Raw genomic sequence first — 20,179 nt, forward strand, 5'->3', positions numbered from 1 at the left:
TAGTTTAACAATATTTCCTAACAATGTTCACTCACCAACATCAATGTTCTCTCTCCCCAAGGCCACAAGTGAAAGGAACAGGATCTCCCTGTATATACTCCTATAAGTAAGGAGAAAAAAAACAATTTAACAATTTTAAAAATTTAACAAAGATACAGATGCAGACATTCCCTTGAATTCACAGATTAGAGATTTAAAATTCATTATTATTTTAATAAATAATAAAAAAACTGTGCAAAATGTTACATCAACATTAAACAGCCTAAATATTAATTGACTTTTTCTGACTTGTTTGATCATTTTCAGTTTATTCATCATTCTAAGTGCTTTAATATTGTATAATTATAATTATCAATTGCATAATACTTTAAGTGGAACTTTTGTCAGGTTTGCAGTTTGCAAGAGACATGTAACATTAAAAACTCACCGCTGTCGCTTGACCTCTGGGTGTCTCTTGATTTCCCTAAGTAGCGAGTTGATAGGACCATAGACGTCATTTGTCTGGATGTTTCTAACAATGCTGTTCAATAGTGTCCGTATCTCCTGGTGATCAGTGGGAGCCAAAGACCCCTTCATTTGCACTGGAGGAGAGATAAAAGAAAAAAGATAACTCATACAGATATAATGCACTGTATTTAAATCTAGCGCCATCTACTGCATCTGCATATCAAACACGAGCTTTGCTTTTTTAGCTTGCACAGACGCAAATGTTCTTTTGTAGTTCAACCTCAGAGTACTCACAGAAGGTCCTCCAAAGCTGATAGAGTGGATCTGTGGGCTCCTGGTGCAGGTTGACGTTGTCCCATAGCAGTTGCACATACACAAGCTTACTGTCCTGAGGCAAAGACGTCTGTGGAAGCTGCAGAAGATGGAAAAAGACAAGAATCAATTGAGTACAATTTCAGGATATTTCAGAAGTAGTATTAAATATGTTAAATATATTAAATATAAATGGATTTAAAAAAGTGGCAAATAAGGCATAGTCAGCAAAATTCCTTAATGTCAATCTGACATGTTGCTAAAGAGAAAAAGACAGATGTGAGGTACCTGTACACCATTGTTGCAGTGTTCGGAGGTCAGTATGAGTCCAGGCAGAATACTGGGCAGGTCCAATCGGCGGAAATACCACACCAGGTTCCAGAAGATGATGGGGTGCTGGCTGAGGAACTTCTGAGTGTAGATGACCTGAATGGAAAAAAAAAAAAAAAAAAACAGTACATGAACAGCACGTGAAAGCACTGTCCTCAAATAAAACTACATTAACAGTCTAGATCAGTTGGTCCAGCAATAAGTACCTGATCTCCCTCATTCTCCAGTAATGACTCAAGCTCTTTTCGTAACACCAGAGGGCTGAGGTAAGGCACAGAGACCGGTTTTGGGTTGGGCCGCTTCTGACCCAGTGTATCCTGAAATATGAAAAGGAAAAGAAAATACTCAAACAACATACTCCTATAGGTCTGTAGTACTACATAGTGCAAATAAGGTTTGAACCTACAGTTGGTGTGGATAAATACAATAATAAAAAAAAAAACAAAACAAAAAAAAAAACAGAATGGTACTGTAGCAGCACTCACCACTACCTCCTGCAGGCTATTGGGCAGGCTGGTGGTGGAGATTCCGTGATTGGGCCTGATTGAGTCTAGGCTCTGCAGAGGTCCACCCACACTGTTGCTGCGGGTCAGAGATGTGCCACGCTTCTCTGCCTGTTTCTCCAGTAGACCCAAGGGGTCTGAAAGTACTGGCTCTGGCACAAGACTAAGGGAACACATTCAGTAAAAATGGGCACTCCAGATTAAGTGTAGAGTTACAAAGAGGAAAAACCTGCTCGCGTAAACATGCATGAACATGCAGTGCCCTTCTTATTTGTACAGTAGGGACAACAGGGTAGTGCAATTTATGCGCACACACACACCTTGCTGACCAACCCCCCAACACCTTTTGAAAAACAAACCTAAGGCATTCCATTCCTAATGCATGATAACACAGTTTATGATTTAATTATGTTAATGATATCTGAGTCACTATAATGCAGTGTAACAAATTTTAGTTGTCTTGGGTCTATATTAAATCACTGAAGACCCCCCCCCCTCTTTATTTATTTATTTAGTTTTTTAAAGAGTGTCTACATAAAAAAATGTACATATGACATACACTTTCTGTGCTCCACTCTGGTTGGTCAGTGTCTCGTCATGCTCCCCTTTGCTCTCAGGGGAATCAGAGAAGCTGATGAGATCAGGCGGGTCACTGGGACTGCCCACCTTAACCTCTGATGATGTGGAAGCTGTAGGCTGTGTGCTGCTACTGTGGATACTGTCTCCTGAAGTGCTAATCTTCAGGTAAAACCTGGAAAAACAAATGTAGATATTGAAGGTTAACAGTCCTGATCATCACTGTGAAAGTTCAAATGAAGGTCACAGCAGCTCAATAACTAAATGTGTCAGTTAAAGTCAGTAACCAAATCTAATTCTGAGAACAACTACATGACCGTGCCAACCTGTAGCATAAATGTTCACAAGTTTGCTCATCCAACAGTTCCTCTAAAATGAAGGGTATTCATTTTACATATGGTGTTAAAATACTGCTGTGAGGATTTGATTGCATTCAGCCATGAGAGCATTAGTAAGGTGAGGTACTAATAAATGATTAGCTCTGGATCACAAAGGCTACTCCAACTCAAAGTATTCTATGGAGTGCCATCACATAAGAGAACCAGTTCCACGGTTCCACAGCACAAAGCCGGAAGGAACTTTGTTTCATGTGCAGCTGCTACAGAGCATCTTATTCTCTTGCTGTTTAGGAGGTTATAAAACCTATGTATGCTTGACTCAATTCATACCTTTGGACTCCCATACATACATATACACACACACACACACACACACACACACACACACACACATATATATATATATATATATATATATATATATATATATATATATAGCCCTGAGCCAGATTTAGCACCTTACCCAGGTGTAGTGCGCAGGTCATTGAACTCTACATGGAGCAGGGGCAGGAAGGAGGTCTGGCAGAAAGGACAGGTGGTGTTCAGGTTGGAGTCATCTGCTGTCCAGCCTGCCATGATCTCCTCATCATACACCAACGCTTCACAGGAGCGACACTGAGAACAGCTGGACATTAGCACCTACGAAAGAACACACAAATTTGTAAGCAAAATTGATCATAGATCACAAAAACTGAAATCATGCACTGCCCCTCAAAAGTGTAGGGGAAAACCTAGTCAGTGGTTTAATCCATATAACCTGAGCTAGATGCATGTATCTAAATGTAGGTCTGTGTTAAGAATCTTTTCTCTTATTTGCAACCAGGTGAAATAAAATACATATAGACCCTGTGAAATTAATCACTGGCACTTTCAATTCACATTTGAAGCAGCATTATGTAGCAAAATAACAAATCATGTTGATGCTTCACTGACTTGTAATATAGAGAATAGAGTCACCGTCACTGCTTCTCTAAGCCCAATGGTAAAGTGGGCAGGACAATGCTTGTGAGAACTGTGTAACACTGCACAACCCAAGTCATATTTCACGCAAAATCCTGTAATATTACTCGACTGCGACAGTCCACTTTCAGTGAGTCCTGTTTCTTTCAGCTTGTCACACATTTGGTGTGAAACCAGGGGACAAATTGCTAGATAAAGAATTTATCTTTAGATAAAAATGTAATCTTTAGAGATTCAAAACAGCTTAATTATTTTAAAATTATTGTACACTAAAATCAGAATTTAGGTTTAAACTTCTGACACACTAATGGTACTAATAAACCACCCAAGGCATACTTTTTATATGTAATGTGAGTTGTTGGTTTACTCGTACACTGCCATCCAAGGAGAACACTTATTGACGAGGAGTTATATTAAGTTTGACCAGCAGAGGGCACTGCGCTCACCTCTAAAGCACAGTAAATGCTTGAACTACTGGCGTGATGAGATGAGCTCTGCTCAGACCTCTCAGAGTCTGCGCCTCTCATGAATCTGCCGGGGGTCAAATCTAAAAAAGAAATAGGGCATGTTTTACAAGTACAATAGAAATACAAACTATATAAACAGCAATGACTAAAAATGCTTCAGGTTGAGCAACTAGTGTGTTGTCTTGTTAATGATAGATAGATTATATGTGTAGTGACTCTTGTGATGAGCTGTATGCCCATGTGTGCCACTCACGTGGTCCTTGCTGTCCCCGGCCATTATCACTGCTACCGCTGCTCCCCAGGCTGGTGTTACTGTGAGTGAGGCCGTTGGTGGCAAGGCTAGACATTAGGCCTCTGGGCATGGTCCTGTCCCCTTCATCACCACAGAGCAGCTGCTCATCTAGACGAGCAGGAAAACTGTCCCTGGGCTGATTCTGGTCCTCCTGGAATCAAAAATGCTTGAATTTTACCCAGGGGACTTGTGGGTTTATTCTAAATTTGTTATCACTTTGATGGTCTAGTAGAGGCTCACCTGACATTTACACCTACCCCAAACCCTACTCTTGAATAAACCCTAAACATTTACACCTACCCCTAACCCTACTCTTGAATAAACTCTAAAACCTAATATTAACCTAAACATTAGATCCAACCTTAAACTAAACCCTAACGTTAGGATTAAGTGTAGGTTTACATACAGCAGATGGTTATTCACATTCAGCTTAGAGTTCAGTTGCAGTTAAGAGACATTTAGTTAGTTTAGAATATTAGTTAAATGTCAGGTAAGCATCTAGTTTAGTTGCCATTTAGTGTGGTACAACAGAATTCTACTAAAAAGTCTGGAGCTGGGAGGTAGGAGCTGTGTGGTGCATGACATAAGCATGCTGGACTGGACTGCTGAATGTTGATAGTTGTTTCCAACCCTGGATGGTGGGACAACCCCTAACTTTGTGCTCAGGACAAGTAGTTTTGTTCAGTATATATAGAAGGTAAGATAAGCATAAGCATAACATTTAAATTTGTTTTTTCGATTTATATAAAGATTTTTTTTTAATTTTAGGAGCTTCATAATGAAAAAAAAAACAAACAAAACAAACAAACAAAACAGCATTTTTTTTAAGTCCGTATTTTTGGAGAACTACCAGTCTGAGGAATACGTTCTGCAGTTAAAAGAAAAGTGTAGGAAATGTTCTATAATTAAAGTTCATTGTCATCATTATTATATTTGTCAGAGAGAGTGCTTTTCCAACAGTAGAACACTGACAGGTGCACATTATAAGATCAATGTAATGCCATTCAAACGGCTTCTATCTGCTTGATCAAGGCTAGAATGAATTGCTTATATAGGTCCTTGAGTGTAATGATTAGTCTTCTATTTGCACTTTGTCAAGTTCTCCTTTATTTCTTCTCGAATGAAAGGCTGCTAAATCTGCTCACCTCATCATCCGAGTAGGAATAAGCTGAGGCCACAGCTCCCCACACTTTGCTGGCCACGTTGGCTGCCTGCTTCATGCCGTGCTTCAGCATGTCCACTTTAGGTCCTGAAAGCAAGGCATCCATCTTAATGCCAGAGATGGAATTGATAACAGACCCCAGCGATCCACTCTGAGAAGACCTGACTAGTGCGGTCAACGAGGAGGACCTTTGACCTGTGGAGCCAGGTGTCTTTGGGGATTTGATGGCAAAGGTCTTGGACCGTGTGACGGCGGGGCTGCGTTTGGGTGTTGCCAGTGAATCAGGGGTCTTCACAGGGCCTGCCGGGAGGCTAGATCTTCGCTCCAAAGACTGCTTGCTAGCAGGACAGTCCACGAGGTCAGCCTTGCATAGCTCTGAGTCGTGCTCTGGCCCCTGGTGCAGCTCCATGCTGGAGGCCTTGGCCCCTAATGGGCTCTTGAGATTCATGTACATTTCAATCTCATCTGCAAGGTTCCGTGAGACGACTAGCGGAACAAGGCGAGCAGACTCTTGACTCTGGATGGAAACAGCCTCCTCGTTTTCTGAGGCCAGCAGGGACAGGGGGTCTGCCCCTATTTCTACATCCTCTCTTCCCACCGCTTTAGAAGACGAGGAGCCACTTATACTTTTCCCTGCTCCTTCATCTGAAGGTGTGACTACCTCTGCTGGCTTCTTCCCTTTGTCCTTAGGTTCCTCCCTTAAATCTATTAGTTCCATTTTCTCCAACCCTTCTTCATTATCCTCCTCCTTGAGGGCTGAGGGTGTACTAGGCCCCATCTCCAGTTCTTTAAAGACTGAGCCTGAGGCTGTAGTGGGTGGAGGAGTTTTGCCTCCTGAAAAAGCAGCTGCTAGTATTTTAGCGTCTGCACCCATGTGGTCCACGCTCAGCTCCAGACTATTCTTCTTCAAGAGCATCCCAGCTCGGCTCTCTGCACTGAAGCTACAGCTGCGTTCAGCAAAAGCTTTGGCTCGCTGCTGCTGACCAGTCTGGGCCGAGTCTGGGTTTGCAGAGCGGTCACTCTCGGGCAGGGAGATGTCTTCACTCATACTGCGAAGGGTAAAGAGTTTTCCACCACCTGCTGAACCACCACCTGAAAGAGTCACAAGGACGCATGACATTTTGGTTTTAGAATTGCTTATCAATTTATCAGGATCAAAACTCTGTACAGAGTTAAAATAAAAGTGAGAGCATGTAAAAGTCCAAAATTCCAATTTTTCCGCTTTTTTGCCTTCATGATTCATATTTGTAATATATCTGCAAAATGACCCATCACTTATTGTTCTAAACACACTTCTGAACTGAAATGAAATGCACAAGCAACCTTTCCAAACAGATGGCATATGCAGTGAAGGTAAGGACTTAAAGCTTAAAATCTGATTTATTAAATAACTAATTCACTTGGTTTTGAAGTTGTCAAATTTGTGTCATGCCAAACATGTAATGTGAACAGAGTGCATTAACTACTATTTCACAGGTAGTCTTCCAGTGCTTTACCGGAGTCTCTTCTCCCTGTGGAGTTGTCAAAGCTCCCAGTGGACAGTTTGACTATACTGGCTGAAGGAGATGTTGGCTCAGCAGGGCTGGAAGGCTCTGACACGGCCACTGCACTGTCAACAGACCCAGCAATGTCTTTACCTGGAAAAAAAAACCAAAACAAACAAACAAACAAACAAAAAAATCATTAGAACTAGAAAAAAAGCAACCTTCTCGTACAACTATTAAACTCCTAAACTCCTTCAGTTACTAAAATGGACTGCAGCAAGCAAATTCTAAACAATTAATAATAATCATCTCACATAATTAAGTCTAAGCTTCATTTACTTAATGAAAAAAATCCATTACAATCCATTTAGTCTATCCATCAGCATTGAGTGTAATACCATTTTCTTGACTCATGACCGTTTTGCTCTTGCTGGCATGTTCCCCAGTGGAGAGAGGAAAGACTGTAGCTTCCTGATGTAGCTCATCCTTAGAGCCATAACCCTGGTCAGACTGTCCTCCTTGAAAGACATACACAAACAATAATGACTTGTAATGTAATATACAACAAGAGCAGTTTAAAAAAAATAAAGACATGCAGAAAAATATAGGCAAGGTCAAACAGGAGATGAATGATTGTGTGTAAACTTTGCGTTAACCATGTCTTTTATGTGCATGTGCTTCTGTAAGTCTCTGTGTACTGGACAGTACCTGTGCTACAATGACTCCCATTGGTGTCTTCAACGATAAGGTGGCGTGAGAATAGCGTATGTTCTTCTCCATTAGCCTCACTGGAGCTATCGGCACTACAGTGGCTGAGTCGATCTCCTTCACCATCTGCTATCGCGTCCAGTGACACTACTGGAGAACAATAAGCATCCTCTAAAACACAGTAGGAAACCTCAATGGAAAATAATAAACATTCATAGGAACTAAAGACCACCCTAGAAAGCTCATTAGCACCCTAGAAAGCTCATAATCCTGACGTAACACAAGATCTGAATTTATCCTTAATAGGATAAATCCAAAATGGTCTGTCCAAAATAGACCAGCGTTTCCTAAATTAAAAAAATTAAAAGTTCAAGCATTTAACCCATGTGTCAGCCCCAGAGTTCACACAACACCCTGCACTGTTGAAAAAAACACCACTGTAATGGACAAGGAGACACAACACAACAGTTACCGTTTTAGACACGACAGACTAGTACTGCAGCACTCCACACTTTTGCTTTTTTTGAACTTGAGGTCTCTTAGTGTAGCAAGAGAATGTTGAGTAGTTTGTGTTAATGTGTACAGCATCACAAAACAATTCCTGGGCTTGTGGCGAGTTTCTCACCTGTGGTAATTGGAGGAGGTCTTTTAGACTGAGCTGAGCCTTGCAGACCCTGCTTGAACTGGGCCACGCCTCGCACCACGTTCCGCACTTTGGTCCACATGAAGCGGCCACTGCGGTTCCGGCTAGGCCAAGGGCTCTCCAGGACAGCCTGGGAACACACACACACACACACACACACACACACACACACACACACACACACACACACACACACACACACACACACACAATCAGGCACAGAGGTCAGGGTAACCATAACAACCTGCATTTTCCCATGGCAACATAACATGATTTTTAATCTTCCTCTTTGGTACAGCAAATTCATCCAGACAATTTTCCCCTCTACGCAATATATGCTGCAGGGAAATGCTAATCTTGTGAGGTGGCACTGAAACAAAGGTATTTGTCAGCTTTAGTGTCATCATGGAGTTTGTGTTTTACACAGCTGAACAGACAAATGTCATTCATAAATGTAAGAATTCCTGTGTTTAAAAATGAAAATCTGATCCACAAGAGTCATGCAGTTTTTCATTAGATTATTAGTTTTACCTCCTAGTTTATTGTTTATAATTTTTAGTCAGGTTCAGACTTAACACAGTGAAGTTCCTGTTGCAGAGTGTCGGAGTATGGTATGACTGGCTCTAGTGCCCATCAATAGGTCTGGTGTTTTTTTTTTTATGTGGTGCCACAGTAATGAATGCAGTGCACTACCTTGTTGTAGTATCCATAAGTAATGGCATTGCCCTCGACTCCAGCCTGCTTCATCTCCATTAAGACGCGCACAGCCAAGACGGGCATCCCCCACAGTCCACACAGCTGCATCACCACACGATAACACACCTGCCACAGACACATCATTCACTCACTTTTGTTTAAAATGTAAGCATTCACTGTTCAACATTTAACAACACGTTTACTGTAAAATACACCATATGGACAAAAGTATTGAACCACCTGTTCATTCATTGTTTCTTCTGAAATCAAGGGTTTTAAAAAAAATTGTCTATCATGCCTATGTCAGAGTAACTGTCTCTACTGTCCAGGAAAGGCTTTCGAACCCCTCTAGCCCACACCTGGCATTAGACAAGATGTCAATAGGTTCAATGTTTATCTGCTCCAGAAAGTCCGATTCCATTTGCAGTACTGTTCTATAGGGACTAGACAAGCTGTCTGATAAAACATTTCACACGACAAACTCGTACCTCATCGAGCACCTCCACCTCAGCGTTCCTCATCTTCACTAGGACGTTGAGTGCCTGCTGCATGGCGCGAGGTTTAGACTGGGATATACGCATGCCTGCAGGCAGACAAATGAACCACAGGCTGTAGCAGTGGCTGAACAGACACTTGGCCCAATGTGGAGGGTTTGAGTAGCAGCGCTTTGCCATCTTGTAGGCCAGCTTGACTTCCTGTGGAGTGAAAGACATAATTCAGTCATTGTTTAATGATGAGATGCAAATGCATGAAACTTAAAGCTTATTGAATGGGGATTCAGTTTATTGTTCACGTTGTCTCCATAACCTTCCAAGTAAGGCGCCATCAGTGTCTCTATAAGCAAAGGGTGGCACCTGTTTGAGTAAACCACATCCTGAACATACTGAGGCTAAACATAAACCACTTAGCAAACATGCTAAAGGGGAAGTGATAAGAGTCCATTGATGAGTTCAGTCTGATATAAAAGAGAGACATCGTCCAACATCAAGACGTGTCCAGAAGTGTGACTAAAGTAGATTTTTGTGTGCGCGAATGTCTCAACAGTGAAAAAGCCCAGCTCCTTAGCAGAGCACAACATTAATGAACTAAAAATAATATTTGAGTCTGTTCAGGAATCTTCTTCTTACTGGAACACTTATTTCTGAAGCAGCTTCAACGACTATTGGTACACCAGTATCCTGCCCCACGGCTCTACACTGTGCGTGTGTTTCTACACCGAAAAAGTAAATCATATTTTTAGCAGTTCCTGTGCAGAGTTAGAAAAGGGCTAGAAAGAGAGAGAGTGTGTCAGTAAAAGAGAAGAGAGAAACTAAGCAACCCCACACACTACTACGCTCTGCTATGTTTATGTGCTCAATCCCCATAATAATCTACAAAGACTTGAGACGTGGGCTTTCAAGTGTGGGGAGGATCAAGAGAGCAGAGGAGAAGAAAAACAAACGTCCTACAGGCATGGTCGCCGCCCAGCCATGCTCTTCCCTCCCTCTTGTCCAGCTCAGCGTGTGTGCGACACGTGTGCATTCTCTTTGAACTGCCGGCCAGTGTAGAAAGTGTGTTAAATGCATCGGTAACACTCAGGAATTCCCAAAGAGAGACAAACCACGGAGCTAAGTGAAGTGCAACTGTGTTTTCTGTTTACGTGGCAGTTGTGGTCCAAAGCCCAGCAAATGCCCCCCCCCTCCCCAGTCCCCTTTTTGGTCACAGTTACTTTCACATGAAGAAGCTCCCATTCTCTTACTGCAGAAGAGCAACACCAATATGGGAGGGTGAAGAGCATATGAAGTACTGATGGATCACTGAGTCATTCTGGTGTTCAACAACAGAAATTTAATATATAACAAATGGCACCAAAAACACGTATTTCCACTTTTGTCATAATGTGAAACTCCCTGTTGTCCTTAATATTGTATCAAAAGTTCTTGATGAACTGACCAATAGAACTGCACCAAAATCTCATTTAATAAAATAGTTTTACATTGACTTCCATTGAAGTTAAACATTTTTTGTCCTTCCCCTATAAAGTTGGCCAAGGATTTTGGAGTAAGGTGTAGTAAAGGGACTGAGAAACATCTGTGAAGTTCAGACCGTCTCATCTTTAAAGGTTCAAGAGCTCTGTTTTTGTTCCATCACTGTTCTATCACTGTAAAAAGCAGCATGCAGTTGGTTTGTTGCATGTCCAACAACAAAACATACCCACTGCATAGGAAAGGTAGAAAGATATGTAGATTTTTTTTCTACTGGGTATCAGGCAAGGCAAAGGCAGTTGAAAAAGTCTGAGTACCACATAAGTGGTCAATCAACTGATTATGTAAGAAGTACTAACTTCATTTCTTATGCTCTTTCTAATCTAGTCTGTCACTGAATTCTTTCACATCAAGCACTGATCTGAGCTGTCCATGGACACGCTGGATTGATGGGAAGAAGTGGGTTCTTCTGTCTGTATGTAAACAGGAAATGCACTGCTGTCTTGCATTTACTTAAGGAAACTGGATATAGGGCAATCATCAGAGGCTTAACATCACAAGTGTCTCATAAAGCCTCAAAATGACTGTGACAAGTAAAGGTATAAACAAAACATTGTCTGTGCTATGTCAGTGCTACTGCACTGTAGTAACAAATCCAGCTCCCAATTACAAGCTAAGCAGTCTTTTAAAGTGTTACAGGATGGTCTCAGTTAATGTGTTGCCAGGGAGTTCACTTACCATTTTAATGATGAACAAAATAATGACACTGCATTTTGCAAGTCCCGTCATGTGGCATCTTTAATGTCTCGGACAGAGTTCATTTCAAACCAGGAGTGGTCATAATATTCTGAAATGACTGTGTGACACTGGAAAGTGAGTGCCTTCAAACGGCATAACAGTGGTGCCACATGAGCCATTAATGCCAGATGGGAAACACAACTGCAGCGAGTGGCAGAGAGCAATCAACACGACAATGTGGACATTTTACTTATTTTTTTGCTTCTTAATGGTCAATGGAAGTCAATGTAAAACTATTTAATTCCAATTCTGAAATAGCCATTCATCATAACATTAGACGCAACATAAAGAAAATACCTCCAAATCAAAAAAGCTGAAAATTATTTTTTAAATATTGTTTTTCCACTTATTGACATAATGTTGTTCTTCACACTGTGCCAGTTTTCATGATGAAGGACTTAATAAAATGTATCATTATCAGTGGTAGGCACAGACTAAATGTATATAGTGTAAAAAAGAACTGAAAATATTGAAGTCACACCTGTTTAGTTCTTTTTGCCAGGAGTGCAGGGCTACTGGACAGACTGGCCCCTGCTGCTCTGGTGCTGAGCGCTGGCTTCAGCTCCTGCGGCCGATCAAACAACTCCAACCGCAAACGGGGGAAGTTCTTATAGCTGTGGGAGAGGGAGGAGCAGGATGACAAGCAATTCAATGACACCGGTAAGCTAACCAAAAAAAGTGAATGGGGTTAAGTTCAAAAGATTTTTCCATCAGAGAATACAATAACCGGTTCCGTCAAAGATGAACACAATGAAGAGGGAAGAGAAACGGAGACAGTGAATGCAAGAGTAAAAGATAGCATGAGAAAAGGAGGAGGGGGTGGATTATGACTGACTATGCCAGAAAACAACAGAGAGCCTGGCACCAGCACCTGAGGTCTTGACCACTGGGCACAGACTCAAGGCCAACATAGGAGTGATTGACTGGTGCTAAATACCAATGATGGCAAGGAAATTGTACTAATGGATAAAGACTCTTTTAAAGCTATAACTGTACTAAGATGAGTGTAGAAGATGACCAAGAGACCAACAGAAGCAGTAAAATGTTTTTATATAGTACAACTGTATAAAAATTACCAATAAATATTTTTAACATTTTTAACATAATATGCATTTTATTGGTTCATTGGTTCACTTTATTAGTTGCATTTTGAGTGAATACTGCATTAATTATGTTAGACAAAATGACAACTGGTATAGCCATTGGCACTTATGTTCATCTGTAAAGTGCATATGTAAAACTTCCAAAATGTAACAATCTGTACTGGAATACACATTTTATTTCTGTATTCTGTATGGACACAAAGTGCACTTCCTGTGGCAAGAGGTGCCAGTTGCAAATAGCAGAAAATATATTTAAACAATTTCATATAAAACGTCTGTTCTGGACATTCACCTGTATTTAGCAGGAGGTTGCAAGCCATCATCAGGTGGGGGTTCTGGGGGCATGATAAAGACAGTGTGCTCACTCTTTTGAGACTCATCCAGCTCCAGCAGCTTCGCATCCTCTGACCATTCACCTTCAACCTGTAAGGCAGTCACCATGAACACTATCAACACACCTGTCAATGTCCTGATGTGACTAGAGTTCTAGGGAACCACGTCAACAATAAAATGAGTCAAAACAAGACTTTCTAACCTAATACCGAACTACCTTATGTTTGGCTAAGTAAAGCCAAGCGCACATATTGATTTTCATAAGACAAAGGCTTTCAAATGTCTTTTTAATACCCACCCCCCCACCCCCCCCCCCACACACACACACAAAAAAAATAAAAAAAATAAAAATAAATTAATTAATTACTGGGACTTTCCACTTCTGTTATGGCTCAACGTGTTTAGATTAACAATGTGCCAATGTACCCAACAGCAGATGGCAGAGTTAATTATTTACTCCATTAAACTGATGGCACTGCATATGAACAGCAAAAGCCATCTGTGTTGGTTTTTTCCTCTCGAGTGGCTGATCTACAGCCTGTTACATTAGCACAAGTCTTAACCTTAAATGTACTGGTCGTACAGCAAAACTGCTCTCTATTCAGCTTAGAGGGCATTTTCTAGTCTCACTGCCATCTGCACTCATCAAAGTTTATGCCCCTAGTCTCACCCTAACACTTTTTCCACTGCTCAAATGTAGCATAACAGCTTGTACTGATGATAATAATGATAGAGCAGGGTTACGGTGAAAAGCGTTCCAGGGAAAATAAGGCTCACCTTTGTGCCCTTGTCTGTTCCTTTATCCGACGGGAAAAGCTGTGAGAGAGGCGAGAAAGGAACAAACTCAATCATAGGAAACTGTGTTTCCTCTGTTTCTCCCAGTGGGACTGAACTTATGTATTACAGCTTAGGAAAATAAGCAAGATTCTTTTGCTAGAGCCATAAAGACATTTTTAAACATTTAAAGGGGGGAGATGTGTAGATTAACTTTGAAAGTAAAAGTTTTTGGTTTGTTGCCAGTGGCAACAATGGAACTTTTTTCAGGAACCTTATTAAAGCAAAGCAAGTGTGCATGTGTGTGTGTACCTTTTCAATGCAATAGTCAAAAAAGGCCAGGCCTGTGTCTTTGTCACTGACAAAGGTGCATTCCTCGATGAAGCGAATAAATATCTGGGTCTTGGTGAGCTGGGAGTAGAATTTCTGGTGGGCACGGTCTCTACTCTTCAAGAACCCTTATGGAGCAGAAAGAGCAAAAGTCAACAACAGGTTTGGATGCAAGGCAAGTTTACCTGATAATCTAGCAAATCAGTGTTTATGGATGCAGCTGAATGAAACAGTGATATTAACTTTGACTGTACAAAGTTCTGGCACAAAGGTTTATTCTTGTAATCAAAGATAAGAACAAGACTGAAAGCTACCCAAATGATAAGCTTATCACTGATTAACCAAATCCCCTCTAGTCTTTTAGGGCAGTAGGACAAAAAGACAAGCAGATATGGTGTGTTATGGTAGGATTACCCTGCAGGTCGTAGAGGGAGTCAGCGGCTGTGGCCTTCTCTGAGGGTGCCTGGGTGATCGGTTTGAGGTAGCTGCGGTAGCCCTTTAGTATGGAGGCCATGAAGCGCAGGAAAGCCTCCTGGACCTCCATCTCTAGCCCGGCCATCTTATTTACCCAAGTGAAATCTGCCTCAATTGGGGTCATTTCTACTGCAGAGTTCTCTGAAGCGTTTTTCCTCACTGCAGTTGAAATGAAGAAATACATCAGTCAACACCTCAGATTTAACATGGATTTCTAACTGCTTGGTCACTTGATTACAGTAGTGATGCAAGGGCCGCAGGGGTGATCTCTAAAACTACATCTGATCCATCTGATAATAGTTTTCAGCTGGACTAGTTGTGTGAAATGAGCGTTGATTAAAATCTGCAGGAGAAAGATCTTCCACTGTGTCACACCAACTTTATCAATATAAAAAAATTTATTTTCCTCTTAAAAAAAAAAAAAAAACAGAACAAAAAACAAAATCCCACAAAGAGCTTGCAGAGTAATCGCAGATGCCTCGCAGACCCAGCAAATATCTAGCAGGCTTAATATCTGCACCTGTCGGCAACTTTAAATCTGGTAGTGTGAAAAGTGTTGTGACTGAAAGGCTGAGGGTGGGGTTATACATGCATGTCTTTGTCCATTTCCTTAACCATAATCTTTTCTTTTTTTCCTGTGTGTTATCTGCTGCAAATCATCAAACAGATAACTTGAATTGCTCATCTCTTAAGGACATTCATTTTGGAAGAAAGAATGAAAAAACAAAACAAAAACACATCTTGTGCATAGCATTGCATCAGTTCTTATGTGCTTTCATGACAAAAGTGTGTTTGGAGAACAGACAGACTTGCCACGGGTTCCTCCTAGTAAAAGATCTTTTGTAACCTTGTGTCCCTGGTCAGTCGTGTAGTGTGCAAACCACAATGACTAAAGATTCACGATGAGAAAATAAAGATGAATGTTTTATTGTATTTTTATTGTAACATGTTATTGTTAAACTGCTTTGAAATATTACTACCTACTTCTGTACTTTACTCTACACTTTCTGTGAGACACATCATAAACAATGTTAACTCAAACGTGTTCAAGGTTGTGACAGACATACACACCAATGGTAAGCTGGTGGTGAAGGTTGACAAGAGAGTTAATGAGGCTCTTGCAAGGCTTCTTCGGGAGATTTTTCGAGTTACAGTGCTTCTTTTCATCAGACCTACCAAAAAATCAAAGAAGATATGTTAATGTCCATTATTGGTCATCACAACAGATTTCATGAGCACAGCATGTTTACGAATAAAATTCTTCTTAAGGTTTTGAATGAACTCACAGGTAGATTGTGTTGGTGTCCAAGTCCACACAAACCACATCTGCTGGAGGCTCATAGAGATCAAAATATCTGGAGTCCACACCCACAATGAAAGGACACGGGGCATTCAGAACACCAGCCAGGGACAGAGGACACAGAGGGATGTAGGGACATTGCCACTGGAAAGGAAAGATCATCTGGGGGGGGGGGGGGGGGGGATTTAGGAAGAAATGTCAAATTCTCCTCAGCAGAGAGTTTGGAATGTTTTACATCACTCATACAAGTACTGTGATTATCTAAAACTAAACATTGTGACTGGGATATGGATTATAATTTAACAACAATGAAGTGGTGAATAAATATTGTGACATAGCTCATCGTGACATGATTAGCCAGCAATTATTCTTACCAAAAATTTACATTTGTAGGATTATGAGAATGCCTTTATTCATCCGAAGAGTCCATTAAAAAAAGTCATGAACTGGGATTGGTTAGAGGGCTCAAATATGCAATATTAGTATTGAACATGGGGAAAACAAAAAACCCTCACCGCCACCACAGCCTCAGCTATCCCAGTCAGTACATCTGGTCTGAGAGAGTGGAGAAGAATCTTGCTCTCCAGCAGGACAAAATGCAGCAGTGTAGCGCAGTTTTCTGGGCCCAGGTTCTTCAGCAGAGTGCTGTAGTCTGCCCCGCTGTATTGGAGAGGAGTGAAATGGGATTGAGATGAAGGGTGAGAGAGCGGGAGAGTCAGGGAGAGGGTAAAGTGCCAAGAAGCATGACATTTTTCTTTTTTAACTATCAGAGGTTATAGAGAACATGTGACATCTTAGGCAATGACCTCTTTCAGGTGATCTAAGACAAGAATACAAGACTAGCGTCGCCACAAATACAAACAGCAGTGAAGTGGAGACACTTTCCTTCAGTTTTGAGACACTGAACACACATTATAGAAGAGAGAACATCTGAAATGCTGTACTGGAAACTAGTATTTTTCACTTCAAAACGTAGATTGACCAGTACCTGACACGCTATTCACTCCCTGGCACTGATGGTAAAAACAGTTTCTAAGTGGGAGCTGCCGAGCTTGTAAAAATGCTCTTAGGCTGACAGAGGTTTGGATGTGTTTTGCATTAAGCTGAGCCAAAAATATGGAATATCTTGGACTTTGGAGTGGGCAGGGGAAATCCAGAGATATACAAGCATGCACTTCCTTTGAAAAGAAAAGGCGAGTTTATATTATCTATGAATGAATTAGCTTACCTTAGTGGTAAAGGTGTACATACGGGCTGAGACAGCATTATGCTTTCATGTGCTGAAGTCTAAAAAAGGAAAGGGGGGGAAGGCTTAAGACTTTACTCCATATTTTCATCCCCACTATGAACTTGCCATATCACTGTACTGCAAGAAGACATGCATTACCTAATATGTCTTTACACCTTTAAAAATACACACTGCCTGTTATAAATAAAATGCTATCAGTATTCATACCTGGACCATTATTCTGGGCCTCTGTGGTGATGGAAAGGGCACATTATGCATAAAGTGGGAGATGTGTCTAAAACAAAACAAACAAAAAATATATATGTAGCATCATATATCATATCATATCTCAAACATGAACTACCACAAGAAATAAAGGGGATAAAGAGGGGGCATAGAACAACTTAGTCAGTACCCACACTAAATCTAACACTGAATTCTGCAGGACAGTGTTTTTTCTCTTACTTCTCAATGGGCAGAGGGTTGACACTATTAGCTGAGAGCCTGTAGAGGAACATGAGGAAATCTTTGAAGGCCTTGAAGAAGGGCCACCGTGACAGCAGACAGATGCACTTGGTGGTGGTGACTGTGCGGTCAGGAATGGGCTTCTTGTCTACAGCAGTAAGAAGCCCAAGTTGGATCTTCTGCTTTTCACTCAGATTCTCTGTTGGGTAGAGCTCATAGAACTGGATGGCCGCACCATAAACCTAAAGAAGATATGAGGGGAGAGAGTGAATTTCTGTAAGGTTATTAAAATCATGACTGAAAAAAGACTGAATGGCTTTGTGAGGTCTTGGCAGAAGTTTAGAGTGGCTTGATGGAGAGTTAAAAGACTCTGGAAGCTTTTGATGGAGATGTAAACTGAAGAATGCCACTAAAACATCTTCCATTAAAATTATTCAGTGTCTTGGCTGTCAAAAAGCTTTAAAAGAGTTTAATTAGCTAGTAAAACAATTACTTGACCGATTAAATGCAAATTGCGCAATAAAGCATAGAAAAAAGCTCTGAAAAATGACTCAATGTTCCAGAAGGTGACTGAATACTAATGAGAAAGCTTTTAAACACTGTTTTATGACTTGCAGCTTAGCATACTCTACCTTTTCCCCAGAGGAACTGGTTAGGACGAAAGTGGAGAAGACGGGTAAGGGGTAACGTGTATTAGGTGCCCAGGACTCGATCTTGGCTCCCATCGGAAGGCAGAACAGAGGCACAGATTCTGAGAGGGGAAAGGACTCATAATCTTCCTGTGGGTAGCGGAAGATCAAACCTAGAACAGGGACAAAATGGCCTGTAAGAACGGTGCGTTTTATCAGGGGAACGCTTGCTTTTGAACTCTGCCTTGGCTTATCAAGGGCACTGGTTGAAACAAAAAGAAGAACTGAAGATGATTCATGTGTGTTTGATGTTAGGTGTCAGCAGCCTGCACATTTCACCTCATCTTTATCTGGGTTAAAAGATAAAATATAGAACAACATTTGCCCTGTATGAGCTGAACTGAGAATATAAGCCAAGTCAACTAAATATTAATTTTGGTTTGATAACCAAGGTTAAAATACTTGAAGAATACATGTTCAAGACACATTACACACACACACACACACACACACACACACACACACACACACACACACACACACACATAAAACGGGCAATCCTTCTCAAAACCTTTGTTACTGTGCATAGTTTAGTGTGCAAAAGATCAACTAAATATCCAAAAGAGAGATTTTAAGCAAGGTTAGTGTAATATTTCTGTCTTGTAAAATTTTAGAGCGGGGAAAAGAACATTTTTGCACCAGGCAAAAATCCAGACAGCAAATTAGCTCTTTTACAAAGGTCTCAGACCTGAATTAGCTTGTTCACAGTCATAATTAGAAAGAACCAGGTACTGCAAATTTCCAAGCTTTAAAAAATACTCAGAATCCTCAAACCTTTCCCAAACAATCAGCAACCATATTTAACAAATGGAAGGCCCAAAGGCCAAACCGCATATATGGAGATACAGGGTGTTTGTCCAACAGTGATGATGTGTGTTCCTATACAGCAGATGTATTTACTATACACTTGTTTATAATTGGCCTGTATGGTCTAGAACCTATTGTCTGAGCTGAGCTCCAGCCTACCTGCCCACAACAATACTTTTAACTTTTTAGAACTTTTAACAAATACAAACATGACAATTTATAAATATTCTTAAAAGCCAATCCTTCTGTATATGACTCAAGCATGACTGGGTGGCAAAGGTTAAGCATCTGACAAGTACGTGCCTAGCCAAGTACGAGAAGTAAAGTAAGGCGAGTCAGGAAGTCCAGCCCTTTGACGATTAACAAGCCCAGTCACTTAAAAGGAAATGAGGCAGTGTGGAGATAAAGGTCTCGGTCAGCTGCCCTAAGAATATTATAACTGCGGAACAGTAGATCATTACACCAAGTCTTGTACAGTAGAACACTTGTATGTTGTTTGAGGAAAATATGAAAAGAGAGTTGCATGAACTAAGCCAGCAGGAAAGGGAAACTCTGTACTCTCTGTGCTACCTGATAACATTTACCCTTCATTGGCTTGGTTGCAAGTTACACTGTAAAAGTACTTTGTGAGAGGGATGAAGGTTAAGACAGGCTATTCTCTATTGTGCAGAGTTTCACATGAATGAATGGATTTCACTGCAGCACAGTGCAAATTGAGAATAAGGCACTTTCAGAAATATAACCTATACAAAAGACTTAAAGAACATGTACTGTACAGTCTGCCCACAGCTTCCCTTGTTCTCTGCAGTGTTAAGGTCAGATGATTCTGTTGGCTACTGCCACACGTGGCCAAGCTGAAGCATAAAGGAAGTCTCCCCTTCTTAGGTATTCTGTCCTTTACAGAAGCCGTAAATTTCCCTTCATCAGTGTGATGGTGTGCCTTCCAGCTGTCTTTAGTAAACAGAAATTCACTGATCAGAGAATGAGAGCTGGAGC

At 41.0% G+C, this 20,179-nt stretch overlaps 1 protein-coding gene across 2 annotated transcripts in view; it reads right to left on the minus strand.

Annotated features, from left to right (window-relative positions):
* Positions 1 to 20,179, minus strand: part of dennd4c (DENN/MADD domain containing 4C) — a 50,225-nt gene that overhangs the window by 3,352 nt on the left and 26,694 nt on the right. The window contains exons 5-33 of one of the 2 annotated variants that reach the window (XM_072687821.1): positions 18,320 to 18,489; positions 17,688 to 17,929; positions 17,451 to 17,517; positions 17,223 to 17,281; positions 16,510 to 16,654; positions 15,981 to 16,156; positions 15,766 to 15,866; positions 14,635 to 14,853; positions 14,203 to 14,348; positions 13,894 to 13,932; positions 13,076 to 13,206; positions 12,162 to 12,294; positions 9,407 to 9,613; positions 8,916 to 9,044; positions 8,205 to 8,352; positions 7,580 to 7,726; positions 7,270 to 7,389; positions 6,884 to 7,024; positions 5,371 to 6,479; positions 4,187 to 4,376; positions 3,913 to 4,013; positions 2,970 to 3,145; positions 2,152 to 2,343; positions 1,575 to 1,755; positions 1,296 to 1,406; positions 1,048 to 1,185; positions 742 to 859; positions 428 to 581; positions 36 to 100 (exon numbers count right to left, since the gene is read on the minus strand). In XM_072687821.1, the coding sequence (XP_072543922.1) occupies positions 36 to 100; positions 428 to 581; positions 742 to 859; positions 1,048 to 1,185; positions 1,296 to 1,406; positions 1,575 to 1,755; positions 2,152 to 2,343; positions 2,970 to 3,145; positions 3,913 to 4,013; positions 4,187 to 4,376; positions 5,371 to 6,479; positions 6,884 to 7,024; positions 7,270 to 7,389; positions 7,580 to 7,726; positions 8,205 to 8,352; positions 8,916 to 9,044; positions 9,407 to 9,613; positions 12,162 to 12,294; positions 13,076 to 13,206; positions 13,894 to 13,932; positions 14,203 to 14,348; positions 14,635 to 14,853; positions 15,766 to 15,866; positions 15,981 to 16,156; positions 16,510 to 16,654; positions 17,223 to 17,281; positions 17,451 to 17,517; positions 17,688 to 17,929; positions 18,320 to 18,489 (5,055 nt within the window). Of the gene's footprint in view, positions 1 to 35; positions 101 to 427; positions 582 to 741; positions 860 to 1,047; positions 1,186 to 1,295; positions 1,407 to 1,574; positions 1,756 to 2,151; positions 2,344 to 2,969; positions 3,146 to 3,912; positions 4,014 to 4,186; positions 4,377 to 5,370; positions 6,480 to 6,883; positions 7,025 to 7,269; positions 7,390 to 7,579; positions 7,730 to 8,204; positions 8,353 to 8,915; positions 9,045 to 9,406; positions 9,614 to 12,161; positions 12,295 to 13,075; positions 13,207 to 13,893; positions 13,933 to 14,202; positions 14,349 to 14,634; positions 14,854 to 15,765; positions 15,867 to 15,980; positions 16,157 to 16,509; positions 16,655 to 17,222; positions 17,282 to 17,450; positions 17,518 to 17,687; positions 17,930 to 18,319; positions 18,490 to 20,179 lie in introns of both variants that reach the window. The other variant, XM_072687820.1, reaches the window with a different exon arrangement.

Source organism: Salminus brasiliensis, chromosome 9 (assembly GCF_030463535.1).
Source record: "Salminus brasiliensis chromosome 9, fSalBra1.hap2, whole genome shotgun sequence".
In the NCBI taxonomy this organism is placed as follows: Eukaryota; Metazoa; Chordata; class Actinopteri; order Characiformes; family Bryconidae; genus Salminus; species Salminus brasiliensis.